Source organism: Passer montanus, unplaced genomic scaffold (genome assembly GCF_014805655.1).
Source record: "Passer montanus isolate IOZ18808 unplaced genomic scaffold, ASM1480565v1 scaffold271, whole genome shotgun sequence".
Lineage (NCBI taxonomy): Eukaryota > Metazoa > Chordata > Aves > Passeriformes > Passeridae > Passer > Passer montanus.
In genome coordinates this window covers 1-15922 of record NW_024367384.1, presented here as the reverse complement: position 1 = coordinate 15922, position 15922 = coordinate 1, and the positions used below count along the sequence as shown (strand labels likewise).

Here is a 15922-nt window from a genome sequence, read left to right as displayed (position 1 = left end):
CATTCCCAGTTTTGTGGTGATCCCGGGGTTTTCCAGGGCTGGGATCCGTGGAAAGCCTCCCTGGGAAGGAGAATAAACAGATACCTCGTTCCTACTCCAGGGATGTGCAGTTTTCCTTGGATGTTCCCACTTCCAGCGGGATTTGGGACCATCCCGGCCCCGAATCCAGGGAATGGTTGGGATGACCTCGTCCAGCAGAGATTTTGGGGTTCTGCTCCAGCTGGGAACGTCAGGATCCGATCCGTGATCCCACTTTAGGGTGGTTTTATGGGAAAACCACTCCCACAGCTTTGGGAAGGGTGGGAATGGGAATGGGGAATTCTGGGGATAAAACACCAGCGGGATGGGAATGAGGTGGTGCTGGATCACCTCTTCCTGCTCTTAAATCCCGGAATTCCTGCCTTTTTGGGCTGGAATGAGCAGGATCCTGGTGGATCCCAAACACCCCAAGATTCCCTTGGGAATTCTCAGCCCACGGAGCTGCCAGATCATCCTGGATTTCCCTTGGAGTTGGCCAGAGCTGCTCTCTGTAGGATCCCAGGGACCCCATTCCCTCCTTCTGGAATGTTCCCAGCACCCTCAGGACGGTTTGGGGACACCGGGGGTGATTCCCGTGCTTTGGGGTTTCCTTGGGAACACCCCTCCCTTTTCCCAGGATTCCCTCCCAGCCCATCCCGACCCCTGCAGCTAAAAAGGCAGCCTGAAACCCCTTAAAAAACCCCTTAAAAAAATCCCTTTAAAAATCCCAAAAATCTCTAAAATCTCATTTAAAAATCCCAAAAATCTCTAAAATCCCTTTAAAAATCCCTACAATCTGTGGCAGCTCCATGCTACGGGCGGGGCTGAATTTTGGGATCTGTTTTCACAGCCCCACCCAAGGTTCCCTGGAGATCCATGGAATTTCTGTGGTTTTCGGGATAGCAGCAACGTCCTGGGCGGGATTTGGGATTTTCTTCCCCTTCCTGGTGCTTCCCAACTCGCCTGGAAACCCCAAATCCGCATCCTCAACCCTGCTTCCCAGCTGGAATTTCAGGAATAATCCTGGATCCTGCAATTCCCAGGGATAAAATGGAGTTTAAAAGTCAGATCCTGTGAAATGCACCCAAAACTTCAGTTGGGGCCACGGTTTTTATCCCACAGTGGGAAAAATTTATGGGAATCCAGGAGCTCCCCACAGAGACCTCGGCTGCCCTTTCCCTAAAATACCTCTGGACCAGGAATTTCGGTGCTGGAGAGCTCCAGGCTCTGATTTTGGGGTCGCTTCCATTCCCAGGGAGCTGCAGGGGGGGAATTTGAGGTATCCCAGGATTTTGGGGGTTCCTTCCAGGTTTGGGGTGGGGGGGGAGCAGGGAAATTTGGGGGATCCTCCAGAATTAGGAAGAATTTGGGGATTCTTCAGCACTGGGGAGGATTTGGGATAGCTGGGAATGACAGAAGTGTCCCCTGTTCCAGGAGGGTTGGGGACATTCTGGGGGGGCCCAGGAGCTGCTGGCTCGAGGGGATTTTGGGATTTTGGGATTTTGGGATGCACAGACCAAGCGAAGGCCAGCTGGCTTAGATAAAAAAAGGAGTTTATTCAAGTTGTTTATAAAAAAGTAATTATTAATTCAAGGTATTTATTAATTCAAGGTATTTATTGAGATTGTTTCTTTATTACAGGTGTTTATGATGGGTATTTTGTAATTAAAGGCATTAATTACAGGCATTAATTAAAGGCATTTATTGCTGTCCCTACAGGGCGTTACAAGGCCACGGGGCTGCAGGGCGCGCCCAGATTCCCATTGGGAATTCTGGTGCTGTATCCCAGTCTGGGGGCCGGGGACATTCCCAAAATCCCCCGAGGGTTTCCCGGTACATGTTGAGAAGGAATATTTGTCCTGCTAGGAATTCTGGAGCACTCGGGGAATGTTTATGGCTTCAAGGCAGCTGAGTTTCTCTGCTGTTCCTAATATTTCCCCCATTCCCACTGGGAACAGTTTGGGAATCTTTGGCTCAAGCCTGGTGGGTCCAGCCCAGACTGGGATTTTTGGGATGGCGGTCAGGGGTTTTTTGGGACTCCTGCAGCATTCCAGGGACTTGGAGGTGCTCAGAATGCTCCTACAGGGATAAAACCCAGGAATTATTCCCCATCCAAGGCTGTGGCTCCATCCCAATCCTCTGTCCCATCCGTGTCCCCCATTCCCAGGGATTTTATCCTTGGATCCCTCCCTGGTGGCAGCCGTGGTGGCTCTGGGGCAGGATTGTCACCGCTGTCACCTCCTGTGGCCACCCTCGGATCCGGGCAGGGAAAAAAGCAGGAAGTGGCACTTTGGAACGGCCATGAATTGGTGGCAGATCCCGGCTGGATCCCGGCTGGATCATTCCCACATTCCCTGAGCTCCTCCAGGAGCGGGAACGGCAAGGGCTGGACCACCCGCCCCGGGCCTGTGGTGGCCCCGTCGGGCTCCGGAGCGCTCCCGGATGCCAGAAGCTCAGCAAAGGCACTACGAGAGGAAAAAACTACGGAAAAACGGGAATCCCGAGGCGCCGCTCGCCCTTCACCACAGCAGCAGCCCCAGAGCCAGCGGCAGAATTCCCAGGCGGAATTCCCGGGCTCCCGCGCCGCTGCGGGCCTGGCCGGACACGCGGTAGACGATGACCAACTTGTCGCCCATCCCGGACGGGTCCAGCTCGTCGCCCTTGGCGCAGCTGTGCCCGCCGGGGTGCCCGGCCTGGGGGTCGTCGCGGGGCAGCTCCTCGGCCGGGTTGGCCGAGCCGGCCAGCGCCACGTTGACGGACACGTCCCTCGTCCCCACGTCGTTGACCGCCAGGCAGGTGTAGGTGCCCTCGTCCTCCTTGCCGAAGTCGGGGATGGCCATGGTGCCGTTCTTGAAGGCCAGGAAGCGCTGCCGGCCCGCCTTGGCGCCGCCGTCCCGCGCCACCGTGGGCCCGTGGATGTCCACGCGGCGGCCGGCCGTGCGGATCTGCCAGCGGATCTCCGGCGGGGGGCTGCCGGCCACGCTGCAGTGCAGGGTCAGCGTCAGCCCGTCCCGGGGTCCGGCAGCGGCCGGGCCGGACAGGTAGGTGAGCTGGGCCGAGGGCGGCACGCAGAGCGCGCCGGGGATGTCGGTGACCGGCCGGCCCCGCAGCCGCGCGGGCGCGGCGCACAGCGTGGAGCCGGCCCTGGAGAGCACCACCGAGGTGCCGTGCGCCCACTCCTTGAGCCAGAAGAGCTTGCAGGAGCAGTTGAAGGGGTTGTGGAAGAGCTGCAGCTGGGCCAGCGCCGGCAGCCCCTCGAAGGTGCCGCGGGCCAGCGTGGCCAGCTCGTTGTCGTTGAGCCAGAGCGAGCGCAGCTCCCGCAGGCCGGCCAGCGCGCCGCGCGGCACCGCGGCCAGCCGGTTGTTGCTGAGCTTGAGGATCTGCAGCGCGCTCAGGTTGCGCAGGTCCTGCCAGGGGAAATCCGCCAGCCGGTTGTGGCTCAGGTCCAGGTTCTTGAGGTGCGGCAGGGCGGCGAAGGCGCCGGGCTCCACCGAGGAGATGTGGTTGTAGCCCAGCCACAGCGACTGCAGCTCGGGCACCTCGGCCAGCGAGGCGCGGCCCAGGTGGCCCAGGCGGTTGGCGGAGAGCGTGAGGATGGTGACGTTGGGGGACAGGCCCCGCGGGATGTCCCGCAGCTCGCGGTAGGCGCACTCGGCCAGCAGCCGCCCGTTCTTCTTGGTGGAGCAGGAGCAGGGCGCGGGACAGGCCAGGCCTGGGGACAGCAGTGTCACCAGCGCCAGGGCGCCGAGCAGCGGCCTCATCCTCGCGTCCTGCTGGGAGCAGAGATGGGAATGAGCCCGGCCAAACAGCCGCGATGGGAAACGATTCCAGCTGCCAAAAGCGGTTTGGGAGATCCCCTAAATCCCGGCCCGAGCAGGGGAGTTCTCCCTCTCCCCCTCGAGCTTGTCCTTCCCCCTCTGGAAAACCTTTTCCGGGTTTGGGATGGAATGTTTGGGATGAGGAGCGGGAGCCGGGGGGTTCCGGGTTCCTGAGGAGGAACAGAGCCGCCGCAGCTCTTTCCTAACCAGCCTTCCCATAAATCACGGAATTTTTGGGATTTCCAGCGGGCTCGCAGAGCGTGTCATGGAAAAAACCCAGCACCTCTCTCAGCCAGGGGCTGCGGGGTCCCCGCGGCCGCTGGAATTCTTGGGAAGGGAATTTTTCCCAACTTAACTCCTCATTCCCCTCTCCGTGACTTTTCCAGGGCACTCCAGAGGTTCGTTCCTGCTCGGAATTCCCAGCAGCTGGCAGCCAGACCCCTTTGTCTGAGCCTGGCAAGCGAATTCCCCTGCCCTCCATTCCCAGCCCTGCCATTCCCAGCGGGAATGCTCGGGAATAAACCCCATCGGGACCTGAGGGGTGGCAAAGGCACCCCGCTGGCTCTGGGGGAGCTCCAGGTGACATTTTGGGGTGCTCAGGGAGGGACAGACCCCATCTCCCGGGGACTGGGGAGGGGAATCTTGGAATTTTTTCCCCCCTGGAGCTCCGGGTGGCATCCCACCCCTTTTCCAGAGCCCCCCCGGGGCTCCCCCACCGCCTCCCGGCGCATTCCAGAGCCGTGAATAACCGCCCTGCCTCCTTCCTTCCCTCCTTTCCCGGAGTTTTTTCCCGATTTTTTCCCGTTTTTCCCCGCTCCAGCCCCGCTCCCCGGGCCCGCTGCCCCCGCCCCGTCACCGCCGGTGGAGCCCCGGTGTCCCCGCTCCGCTGGACTCGGCCCCGCCGCTCCCGGGCCCTCCTCGGCTTCTCCTGCTTCTCCTCCTCCTCCTCCTCCTCCTCCTCCTCCTCCTCCTCCTCCTCCCGGCCCGTCCCCTCCCCGTCCCCCGGGCCCGGATTGTTTTCCATGGCACCGACCCGCGCCCGCCCGCGGGGCCCGTCCTCGGCTCCTCCAAAATCCCCTAAAACCCCTTAGCACACACCCCTGAGCCCGAAATCCCCTGAAAAACCGTTATCCCAAATCCCTGACCCCCAAAATCCCCTAAAACCCCTTAGCACACGCCCCTGAGCCCGATATCCCCTGAGAAACCGTTATCCTAAATCCCTGCCCCCCAAAATCCCCTAAAACCCGTTATCCCACACCCGTGAGCCCCAAAATCCTCTAAAAAACCATTATCCCAAATCCCTGCCCCCCAAATCCCCTGAAAAACCGTCACCCCAAATCCCTGCCCCCAAAAATCCCCTAAAACCCGTTAGCACACACCCCTGAGCCCGAAATCCCCTAAAAAACTGTTATCCCAAATCCCTGCCCCCCAAATCCCCTGAAAAACCGTCACCCCAAATCCCCGCCCCCAAAAATCCCCTAAAACCCGTTAACACACACCCCTGAGCCCGAAATCCCCTAAAAAACTGTTATCCCAAATCCCTGCCCCCCAAAATCCCCTAAAACCTGTTAGCACACACCCCTGAGAGCAAAATACCCTGAAAAATTGTCACCCCAAATCCCTTCCCCCCAAAATCCCTTAAAAAACCGTCACCCCAAATCCCTGACCCCAAAATCCCCTAAAAAACCGTCACCCCACATCCCCACCCCCCAAAATCCCCTAAAACCTGTTAGCACACACCCCTGAGCCCGAAACCCCCTAAAAACTGTCACCCCAAATACCTGACCCCAAAATTCCCTAAAAAACCGTCACCCCAAATCCCTGCCCCCCAAAATCCCCTAAAACCTGTTAGCACACACCCCTGAGCCCAAAATCCCCTGAAAAACCATTATCCCAAATCCCTGCCCCCCAAAGTCTCTAAAACCCGTTATCCCACTCCTGTGAGCCCCAAAATCCTCTAAAAAACCATTATCCCAAATCCCAACCCCATCCCCCCACACTCCTGCCCCCAAAAATCCCCCAAAACCTCTCCCCCCACACCCCTACCCCACAAAATCCCATAAAACCCCATCCACCCACAGCTCTGCACCCCAAAATCCCCTAAAACCCCATCACCCCAATTCCCTGTCCCCCAAAATCCCCCCAAACCTCTCTCCCCACACCCCTGACCCGGAAATCCCCTAAATTCTTGTCCCCCCTCCAAACCCTTGATCCCCAAAATCCCCCAAAGCCCCGCTTGGGGACACGGGGTGGGGACAGCGTTTGGGGTCAGGGTTTGGGGTCAGGGTTTGGGGTCAGGGACTGGGGGCAGCGTTTGGGGTCAGGGACTGGGGGCAGTGTTTGGGGACAAGGACTGGGGACAGGATTTGAGGACAGCCTTTGGGGACAGGGGGTGGGCACAGGGTCCGGGGACAGGGTTTGGGGTCAAGCTTTGGCTTCGGGCTTTGGGAACGGGGTTCGGGGACAGTATTTGGGGACAGCGGGTGGAGACTGGCTTTGGGGGCAGGAGATGGGGACAGGGTTTGGGGTCAGGCTTTGGGGACAGGGAGTGGGGACAGGCTTTGGGGACATCATTTGGGGACAGGCTTTGGGGACACAGGGTGGCAGGGTGACCCCACAGAGGGGTTGTGGGACCGGGGCTGGATCGGGAGGGAGGAGGAAATTCCCGAATCCAGGAATGGCACCGGGGATGGCACCGGGGATGGCCCCAAGCGCCACCTCCTCATGTCCCTACGGAGAATTCCTGAGAAAAGGGTGGAAAATCGGGATTGTGGGGATTTCATCCTGCAGATCCCACACGGGAATGGGAACGGGAATGGTCCCTGTCCTCCCCAAACTGGTCAAACTGGGACATTCCCAATTGGGTCGTACTGGGCTAATCCCAACTGGTCAAACTGGGAATTCCCAACTGGTCAAACTGGGATGTTCTCAACTGATCAAATTGGGAAATTCCCAGTTGGGTCGTACTGGGCCAATCCCAAGAGGTCAAACTGGGACATTTCTGACTGGTCAAACTGGGAAATTCCCAAATGTCCCAAACTAGGACATTCCCAACTGGGCCATCCCAACTGGGCCATTCCAACTGGTCAAACTGGGAAATTCCCAGCTCTTCAAACTGGAACATTCATGACTGGTCAAACTGGAACATTCCCAACTGGCCAAACTCGGACATTCCCAATTGGGTCATACTGGGCCTGCCCATCCCAACTGGTCAAACTGGGACATTCCCAACTGGTCAAACTGGGATATTCCTGACGGGTCAAACTGGGACATTCCCAGTTGGGTCATACTGGGCCCGCCCATCCCGACTGGTCAAACTGGGACATTCCCAACTGCTTGGACTGGGAATTCCTGACTGGTCAAACTGGGACATTCCCAGTTGGGTCATACTGGGCCCACCCATCCCGACTGGTCAAACTGGGATGTTCCTGACTGGTCAAACTGGGATATTCCTGACTGGTCAAACTGGGATATTCCCGACTGGTCAAACTGGGACATTCCCAGACGGTCAAACTGGAACATTCCAACTGGTCAAACTGGGACATTCCCAGATGGTCAAACTGGGACATCCCAACTGGTCAAACTGGGACATTCCAGCTGGTCAAACTGGGACATTCCCAACTGGTCAAACTGGGACATTCCCAGACGGTCAAACTGGAACATTCCAGCTGGTCAAACTGGGACATTCCCACTGCAGGGCTGGAATTCCCTCCAGACCTCTCTGCTCATTCCAGCCATGGGGACAAAACCAGAGGATTTTTGGGAGTTCCGAGCACCCCATGGATGCTTTAACCATTCTCAGCAGGAATTTTTTCCAGGAAAAATGCAAATCCCCGCCCCCCTTTATTTGTGGCCTCCTGGAGAGCAGCAAATCCCCGCCTCAATCCCGGATTCCCGGGAATCCGCGGATCCCTAATTAAAGGCAGCTGCAATGATTGTTCTTTTTCCATTCCCGCCGTGACTCCCGAGCGCCGCGCTCAATTATGGGAACATCCACAATTATGGGAATATCAACAATTATGGGAATGTCAGCAATTATGGGAATATCCATAATTAATTATGGGAATATCAACAATCATGGGAACGGCAACAATTGTCAGAATATCCACAATTAATTATGGAAATAGCAACAATTATGGGAATGTAAACAATGATGGGAATATCCAGGCTCTGCCAGGCAGATCCGAACACCTGGAGCAGCCTCAGACTCCCGGGATTTGGGGGGATTTTGGGGGGATTTTGGAGGGATTTGGGCAATTTTTCCCCTGGAGAAAGGAATGTTGGATGGCCGGGGGGGATTTCATCGGTAGGATGGGATTGGGAGCAGAAATCCAGCGGGAATTTTGGGATCAGTGCTGGGAGTGCTTGGGAACCGAGGTGGCACTGGCAGGGAGAGGAGTTTGGGGAGAAAAAAGGAAAAAAGCGTGAAGTTTGGGGTGGTTTTTTTACAAAAACAGAGAGGTGGGGATTGTAGAAATTCCACCAAAAATTAAATACACTACAGGAAAAATGATAAATAAAAGATATCTGAAATGACAGAAATCATATCTAAAATGATAAAAACATCTCTAAAATGATAGAAAGCATATCTAAAATTACATAAAAATGATAGAAATTACAATTAAAATTATAGAGAATAATCTGGAAAACGACAGAAAATGATCCATGAAACGATGGAAAACACACATCCGTGGGATGTTTCCTTGCTCCAGCGGATTGCGATGCTCACCGGGGGAAAATGGAATTCCTTTTTTTTTCCCCTCCGGAGTGAATTTATAGGGAAGATTTAATAGATTTGGGCGATTCCGCTGGCACGCAAACGCGATTTCCGCGCCTGCTTTATGGCCGGAAAAAATGAACTGATGTTTTTACGATATTAAAGAATGCGGTAAAACACATAAAAGGAGGCGGCTGCGGCGGTGCCACCTCCCGCCTGTCCCCTCCCCGCCCTGGGGACACAATCCCGCTTTTCCCCCCAAGCACGGAGGCGGCTCCACTTTCAATCCCTTTTATTGACTCGTCACGGACAGAAGCGCGCAGAGAAAGCGCCCGCGGCTCTGCGCGGCACCGGGGCGAGCGGCCAGCGGGCTGGCGGCCACCGCGGCCACCGCGGCCACCTCGGCCGGCTCCGGGCGCGTCTGCGGCACACACACTTGGCTACAAGGCTACTCTACCCAAAACACACCGAGGGGAGGGGACGGGGACCGGGAATCGGGGAGCGGGGACCGGGACTGGGGAGCGGGGAGCCCTCGGCGCCTCGGGGGCGCGGAGCTGTCCCGGGGAGGCCGGTGCTGAACGGGGAGAGCGGGACCCACCGGGAACGGGAGCGGCGGGGAGAGGGGAGCGCCGGGACCCACCGGGAACGGGAGCGGCGGGGAGCGGGGAGCACCAAATCCATCGGGGGCTGGAAAGAACCGCCCGGGAGCGGCGGGGACCGGGAATGTCGGCACCCGCCGGGGCGCGGGGAGCATCGCCCGGGAGTGCCGGGGGGCGAGGAGCCCCGGGAGCATCGGGGAGCGGGGAAAACCGCCCGGGAGTGGCGGGCACCGGGATGGTCGGCACTCGCCGGGGAAAATGGGGATGCGCCGGAGCGCGGTGGGCACCGGGGAGCGGCGGGGACAGCTGCGGGCTCGACAGGAGAGAACCGGGGAGCAGAGGGGACTCACCGGGCGCCGAGGAGCGGCGGGGACTGAACCGATTCCTCAAAGAGAATTTGGGGCTATGGGGCTTGTTGCTTTTAGCCGTTTTCTCGGGTTTTTTTCGTTTTTTTCCTTGGGGGGGAAGGAAAACCCGGGGGTGGCGGGCGGCGGAGGGAGGCGGGGGAGAGGGAATCGTTGTTGCCGCCGAGCCGGCAGCGAGCACCGCCGGTGCCCGAAATGGAAACGAAATCGTGGGAGGCTCATCCCGGCAGCACCGGGCGAGAAGGGGAAGGGGAGGGAGGAGGAGGAGGGAGAGGAGAGGAGAGGCGGGGGTGGCTCCGCTCCTTCCCGGAGGTTTCTCCCCGGGCGAAGCGGGGGTGGGCAGCGGGGCCGGGGCTCGGGGCTCAGCGGGGCCGCTGCCGGTAGTTGCCGTTGATCTCCGGGGAGATGGTGACGGCCTCGGCGCCCAGCGGCAGCTTGTCGCTGTACTCGGAGCGCACCTCGAACTCCTCGGCGCCGCCCTTGGACTGCGACTCCGCCATGGAGCTGGCGGCCACGCTCTCCTCCCGCTCCAGCTCCGCCGCTCCTTCCCCCTCCCTCCCGCGCCGCCACCGCGCTCCTTCTTCATCCCCCGCCTCCTCCTCCTCCTCCTCTTCCTCCTCCTCGGCCTCGGCCTCGCCGGGACCGAAGTTCTTCTCGGACTCCAGGTAGGAGGCGCGGGGGTCGAAGTCGGCGGCCATGCGCTTCTCCATCTGGTCGGGGTTCTGCGCCTTCATGATCAGCTTGTAGGGCTTGGCCTGCAGCTTGGCGAGCAGGTGGCACCACGTGGCGCCCAGCAGCGGCAGCGTGGCCAGCAGCAGCAGGAAGATGCTGACCACCACGATGATGATGAGCGACGGGATCTCCTTCTTGGTGGTGAACACCACCTGCACCCGGCACTCCTCGCCCGGCGAGCTCAGGCACACCGAGTAGTTGGTGCCGGGGCTCAGGCCCTGGAACCAGTACGAGTTCACGCCGGCCTCGATCTGCGACCACTGCAGCAGGGCGTGGCCCTGGCGGCCCTGCTGGCACAGGTAGAGCACGCCCAGGTGGCCCCCGCCGGGCTGGGTGGGCGTCAGCTGCACGCGGGCGTCGCGCTCGGCCACGTCCAGGGCGATGACGCCCAGCTCGAAGCTGTGCCGCTTGAAGTCGCCGCTCTGGTTGAAGGCGTGGTTGGAGATGTACTTGGAGCCGCCCGCCGAGGCCCCGCACTTCTTCTCCAGGCCCGGCGGCTCCAACGGGACCCGGCCCCGGCCCTCAGGCTCCGGCCCCGCCGCCGAGCCGGGCCGGCTCTGCCGGGTGGGGCCCAGCGCTTTGCCCCTCTCCTCCGAGGTCAGCACGCTGTTCTTGGCCGCCTCGGCGTCGGGTTTCTTGTCGCCCGGCTGCCCCTTGCCGCCCAGCGGGTCTCCCCCGGGCGCCGGCGGGTACTTCTGCGCGCCCGCCACGGCCACGCTGACCGAGGAGTGGTTGCTGCCCACCTCGTTGGTGGCCACGCAGGTGTAGGTGCCCTCCTCGCGCTTGCTCAGCTGCGGGATCACCAAGGTGCCGTTCTTGAACGCCACGAAGCGCTCGGGCTCGGGGCGCGGCTCCTCCTTGGCCGCGCTCTCGGGGCCGCTGCCGCCGAGCTCCAGGCTCTGGCCGGCCGTGCGGATCTTCCAGCGCAGCTCGGGCGGCGGCGAGCCGCTGGCGGAGCAGTGCAGGCTCAGCGCGGAGCCGTCGGGCAGCTCGGCCGCGTCCAGCTCGGGCGAGAGGGCGATGCTGACGGCGGGCGCGGCGCAGCGCAGCTCGGGCAGCTTGGCCAGCGGCACGCCGCGCAGGCGCTCGGGCAGCGCGCAGGCGATGGACTCCTTCTCGGGGATGGAGATGAGCGTGCTCTCCATCCAGCGCTTCAGCCAGCGCAGCGCGCAGGAGCACTCGAAGGGGTTGTTGTAGATCTGCAGGTGCGACAGCGAGCCCAGCGAGTCGAAGATGCCCTCGGCCAGCGTGGCGAAGCGGTTGTTGTTGATGCGCAGCGAGCGCAGGTCCTTGAGCGTGCGGAAGGCGTCGGGCGGCACCAGCGCCATGCGGTTGTTGTTCATCTTGAGCAGCTGCAGCGCGCTCAGGTTGCGCAGGTCCCGCCAGGGGAACTCCACGATCTGGTTGTGGCTGATGTCCAGGTTCTTGAGCTGCGCCAGCACGGCCAGCGCGCCGGGCTCGATGGTGGCGATCTCGTTGTGCGCCAGCCACAGCGAGCTCACCTGGGTCACCTCGGCGAAGGCGCCGCGGGGCAGCGAGCTGATCTTGTTGGCCGACAGGCTCAGCGTGGTCACGTTGGAGGGCAGCCCCGCGGGCACGGCCTGCAGCTCCTTGTAGGCGCAGTCGGCGAACTGGTGCGCGTACTTGTCCACGCAAGCGCACGGCTCCGGGCACGCCCGGCCCGAGCCCAGCAGGGCCGCCAGCAGCAGCGCCAGCAGCGGGGCCATGTCCCCCTGGCAGGGGACAGCGCGGGGCTCAGCGCCAGCGCGCCCCGGCCCCGCCCGGCGGTGGGAGGTGGAGGCGGCGGGGCCGCGCCCCATTGTCTGTGCCCGGCTCCCCCCGGCTGCCGCCCGCTGCCTCCCGCGCATCCCCTGCTCGCCCTCTCCGCCGCTTTCCTCCCCTTCCCGGCGGCTCTTCCCACCCTTCTCGCTCTCTTTTTCTCGGCTCCGTCAGGTTTTTCCTTCTCTCCTTCCCTGGCCGGCTCTTCCCACCCTTCTCACCCTCTGTTTCTCGTCTCAATCAGATTGTTCCTTCTCCCTTTCCCACCTTTCTCACTCTCTATTTCCCGATTCAATCAGGTTTTCTTTCTCCTCTTCCCACCCTTCTCACTCCCTTTTTCCTGGCTGGATCAGGTTTTTCCTTCTCCCTTTCCCACCCTTCTCACTCTCTATTTCCCGATTCAGTCAGGTTTTCCTTCCCTCTCCCCTGGCCGGCTCTTCCCACCCTTCTCACTCTCTATTTCTCGGCTCGATCAGGTTTTTCCTTCCCCCTTTGCCAGCCGGCTCTTCCCACCCTTCTCACTTTCTTTTCCCCGGCTCTATCAGGCTTTTCCTCCGCCACTCCCCCCGCGAAATAACCAACTAATTAACCTCCATTTTCTTTATCCTCTGCTTTCATCCCTCCTTCCCCAATTATTTCTTTCGCTTCCCTCTGCTCTCCCTTCCCTCCAGCTCTCCCCTCCCTCTCTCCCCCGTCTCTCCCTACTTCATCCCCGCCCTATTCCCCCTCTCCTGTCGCCCTGTCCCCCGCCACTCACCCTCTCCTAGGTGCCTCTCCGCCACCCTCAGCCCTTCCCGGCGCTCCTCATCCTCCTCCTGCCAGCCGGCCGAGGGGCGGGGGGACCGGGGGGACCCCGCCCGCTGCCCCCGCGCCTGCCGGGGCTGAGCTGCGAGCGGCGGCGGGGCCGTGCGGGCTCTGGGCTGCCGAGGCACAGCGAGAGGCAGCGATTTGCATTTCTGCCAGCCTCCCCCTCCGCCCGCTCGCCACCCCCTTCCTTCTCCCAGCCCACCACCCACCCAGCCGGTCGGCGCCGCCCGCGGCCGCTCCCGCACCGCCGGTACCCCCGAAAACGCAGAAATAACGCCCCCAAAAAAGCGGAGGCGCCGGTGCTGCTCGGCCCGCGGGCGTTCTCCGCCGCTCCGCCGCCGCTGCGCCGATCCCGCTTTGCCCCGGAGCGGCGGCGATGCCGTCGGGGCGCGGCTCCCCCGTCCCGCCCGCGCACCCTCGGAGGATGGAGGCAGAGCAGGTCGGACTCTGCCGTGCTGCCATTCCCGATCCATGCGGGAATCCCAGGGGCGATGCCGGCCCGTGCGGGCGCTCAGCGCGCCTTGAGCCGGCAGGGAGGACGGGGACGGGAGCGGGGGGGACGCTGCTCCCGCGGCCCGCCCCGGGAGCGCTCCCCCCGCGGGAAAGCGGGATCCGCGGAGCGCGGTGTGCCCCGGCCCCGGGCAGGAGCCATCGATCCGGGCGGGATCGATCCCGCCTCGCTCCCGCCCGCCGCTCCCGCTCCCGACCCCGATTCCTCAGTCCCCGCCCCGCGGCCGGGACCGGGGGCTCGGGGGGACTGGGGGGGAGAGCGGCTCCTGCCGGGGTCACCGACTGAGAGAGAGCCCCGCCCCGAGCTGAGCCTGCCGGGATCAGAGCCTGATCCCATTCCCAGGGACGGATGGATGGATGGATGGATGGATGGATGATGGATGGATGGATGGATGATGGATGGATGATGGATGGATGGATGATGGATGATGGATGGATGGATGGATGGATGGATGGATGGATGATGGATGGATGGATGGATGGATGGGTGGATCCATGGATCCATGGAGGGCACAGATCCCTTTCCATCCCCACCCCAGATTTATCCCATTATGTTCCCATCCCATTTCCCCCTCTCCCTCTCCCGACTCCCTTTTCCCAGTGATCCTTTGGGAATTGATTGATGGGGCTGGGAATTATTGATCCCATCCCATCGGGATCCTCAATGTCATTCCAGCAGAGCTGTTCATGGCCCTAAAACACCCAGAAAATGGGATTTTCCTGGCAGGGAAGGGAATTTTGGGACAGTGGGATTTTTGCAGTATTTTTAGACCCCATTTTTCCAGGATTTGGGGTTTTTGGGAGCTGTTCTGCCCCTCTGGAAGTGCCAGCCCCGTTTTTTGGGATGGATGAGCTTTGGGGCAGGATCAGGGCAAGGAAAAGCTGATCCTGATCCCACAGCCCGGGACTCTGGGAATAACGTCCTGATTGTTTGGGATCGCTGTGGGATCGGGAACAACGTCCTGATCCTTTGGGATCGCTGTGGGATCGGGAACGACGTCCTGATCCTTTGGGATCACTGTGGGATCGGGAACAACGTCCTGATCCTTTGGGATCACTGTGGGATCGGGAACAACATCCTGATCCTTTGGGATCGCTGTGGGATCGGGAACAACATCCTGATCCTTTGGGATCACTGTGGGATCGGGAACAACATCCTGATCCTTTGGGATCGCTGTGGGATCGGGAACGTCCTGATCCTTTGGGATCGCTGTGGGATCGGGAACAACGTCCTGATCCTTTGGGATCGCTGTGGGATCGGGAACAACGTCCTGATCCTTTGGGATCGCTGTGGGATCGGGAACAATGTCCTGATCCTTTGGGATCGCTCCCCTCCCATCTCTCCCTCTCTCCCCTCCCCACCCTGGGCCCACCCGGGGGTGACCGAGGGACCTTCGGGGGGACACGCGGGGGGTCCGGGTGGGCACGTGACCAATGGCGGTGTGACAATGGCAGCGTGACAATGGCAGTGACACGGTGTCAGTGTCACCGCGTCTGTGTCCCCAGTGTCACCAGGTGAGTGTCACAGTGTCAGTGTCACCGTGTCAGTGTCACAGGGTCAGCGTCACAGCGTCAGTGTCACCGTGTCACACGCGTCAGTGTCACAGGGTCAGTGTCACACGTGTCAGTGTCACCAGTGTGTCACCAGCATCAGTGTCACAGGGTCAGTGTCACGGTGTCACAGTGTCAATGTCCCCAGTGTCACCAATGTCAGTGTCACAGTGTCGGAGTCATCGTGTCAGTGTCACAGGGTGCCTCACAGTGTCACACTGACCCCGTGCCACAGGGTCAGCGTCACCAATGTCACACGTTTCAGTGTCCCTGTGTCGATGTCGCCGTGTCCCCAGAGCAGCGCCAGCCCGCGAGCCGCTGTGCGAAGGGGACACCTGGTGGTGGCACTGCCTTGTCACAGCCAGCCCCGCTCGGCGACGCGCGACTGCCACCCAGTGCCACCTGCATGGGACACTCAGTGCCACCTCCATGGGATGGAGGGGCGGGAGCCGGCGCAGCTCCGCAGCACCGACCTGGACGTGCTGACCGGTCAGTGTCACACGTGTCAGTGTCACCAGTGTGTCACCAGCATCAGTGTCACAGGGTCAGTGTCACGGTGTCACAGTGTCAATGTCCCCAGTGTCACCAATGTCAGTGTCACAGTGTCGGGGTCATCGTGTCAGTGTCACAGGGTGCCTCACAGTGTCACACTGACCCCGTGCCACAGGGTCAGCGTCACCAATGTCACACGTTTCAGTGTCCCTGTGTCGATGTCGCCGTGTCCCCAGAGCAGCGCCAGCCCGCGAGCCGCTGTGCGAAGGGGACACCTGGTGGTGGCACTGCCTTGTCACAGCCAGCCCCGCTCGGCGACGCGCGACTGCCACCCAGTGCCACCTGCATGGGACACCCAGTGCCACCTGCATGGGACACCCACTGCCACCTGCATGGGGACACAGTGCCACCTGCATGGGACACCCAGTGCCACCTGCATGGGACACCCACTGCCACCTGCATGGGACACTCAGTGCCACCTGCATGGGACACCCAGTGCCATCTCCATGGGACACCCAGTGCCACCTGCATGGG

The 15922-nt window shown here is 61.0% G+C and overlaps 2 protein-coding genes across 3 annotated transcripts; both read right to left on the bottom strand.

Moving 5' to 3' along the window:
- Nucleotides 1-2392: 2392 nt before the first annotated feature.
- LOC120503940 (immunoglobulin superfamily containing leucine-rich repeat protein-like) lies at nt 2393-4766 on the bottom strand. Of its 2 annotated transcripts, none has more exons than XM_039713021.1 (2): nt 4693-4766; nt 2393-3788 (listed from the first exon to the last, which is right to left on the bottom strand). In XM_039713021.1, the coding sequence occupies exon 2, from the start codon at nt 3777-3779 to the stop codon at nt 2538-2540; it is 1242 nt and encodes a 413-aa protein (XP_039568955.1). In that variant the 5' UTR covers nt 3780-3788; nt 4693-4766; the 3' UTR covers nt 2393-2537. The 2 variants fall into 2 exon arrangements, with proteins under 2 accessions (XP_039568955.1, XP_039568956.1); XM_039713022.1 differs by having other exon boundaries at nt 2393-3791; nt 4693-4747.
- Nucleotides 4767-9742: 4976 nt separating this feature from the next.
- Nucleotides 9743-13031, bottom strand: ISLR2 (immunoglobulin superfamily containing leucine rich repeat 2). Its single transcript, XM_039713026.1, has 2 exons — nt 12786-13031; nt 9743-11982 (listed from the first exon to the last, which is right to left on the bottom strand). The coding sequence occupies exon 2, from the start codon at nt 11974-11976 to the stop codon at nt 9880-9882; it is 2097 nt and encodes a 698-aa protein (XP_039568960.1). The 5' UTR covers nt 11977-11982; nt 12786-13031; the 3' UTR covers nt 9743-9879.
- Nucleotides 13032-15922: the final 2891 nt, after the last annotated feature.

Bases quoted from the DNA above. Each gene is read 5' to 3' on its own strand.
- LOC120503940 (XM_039713021.1), bottom strand. From the start codon at position 3,779: ATGAGGCCGCTGCTCGGCGCCCTGGCGCTGGTGACACTGCTGTCCCCA.
- ISLR2 (XM_039713026.1), bottom strand. From the start codon at position 11,976: ATGGCCCCGCTGCTGGCGCTGCTGCTGGCGGCCCTGCTGGGCTCGGGC.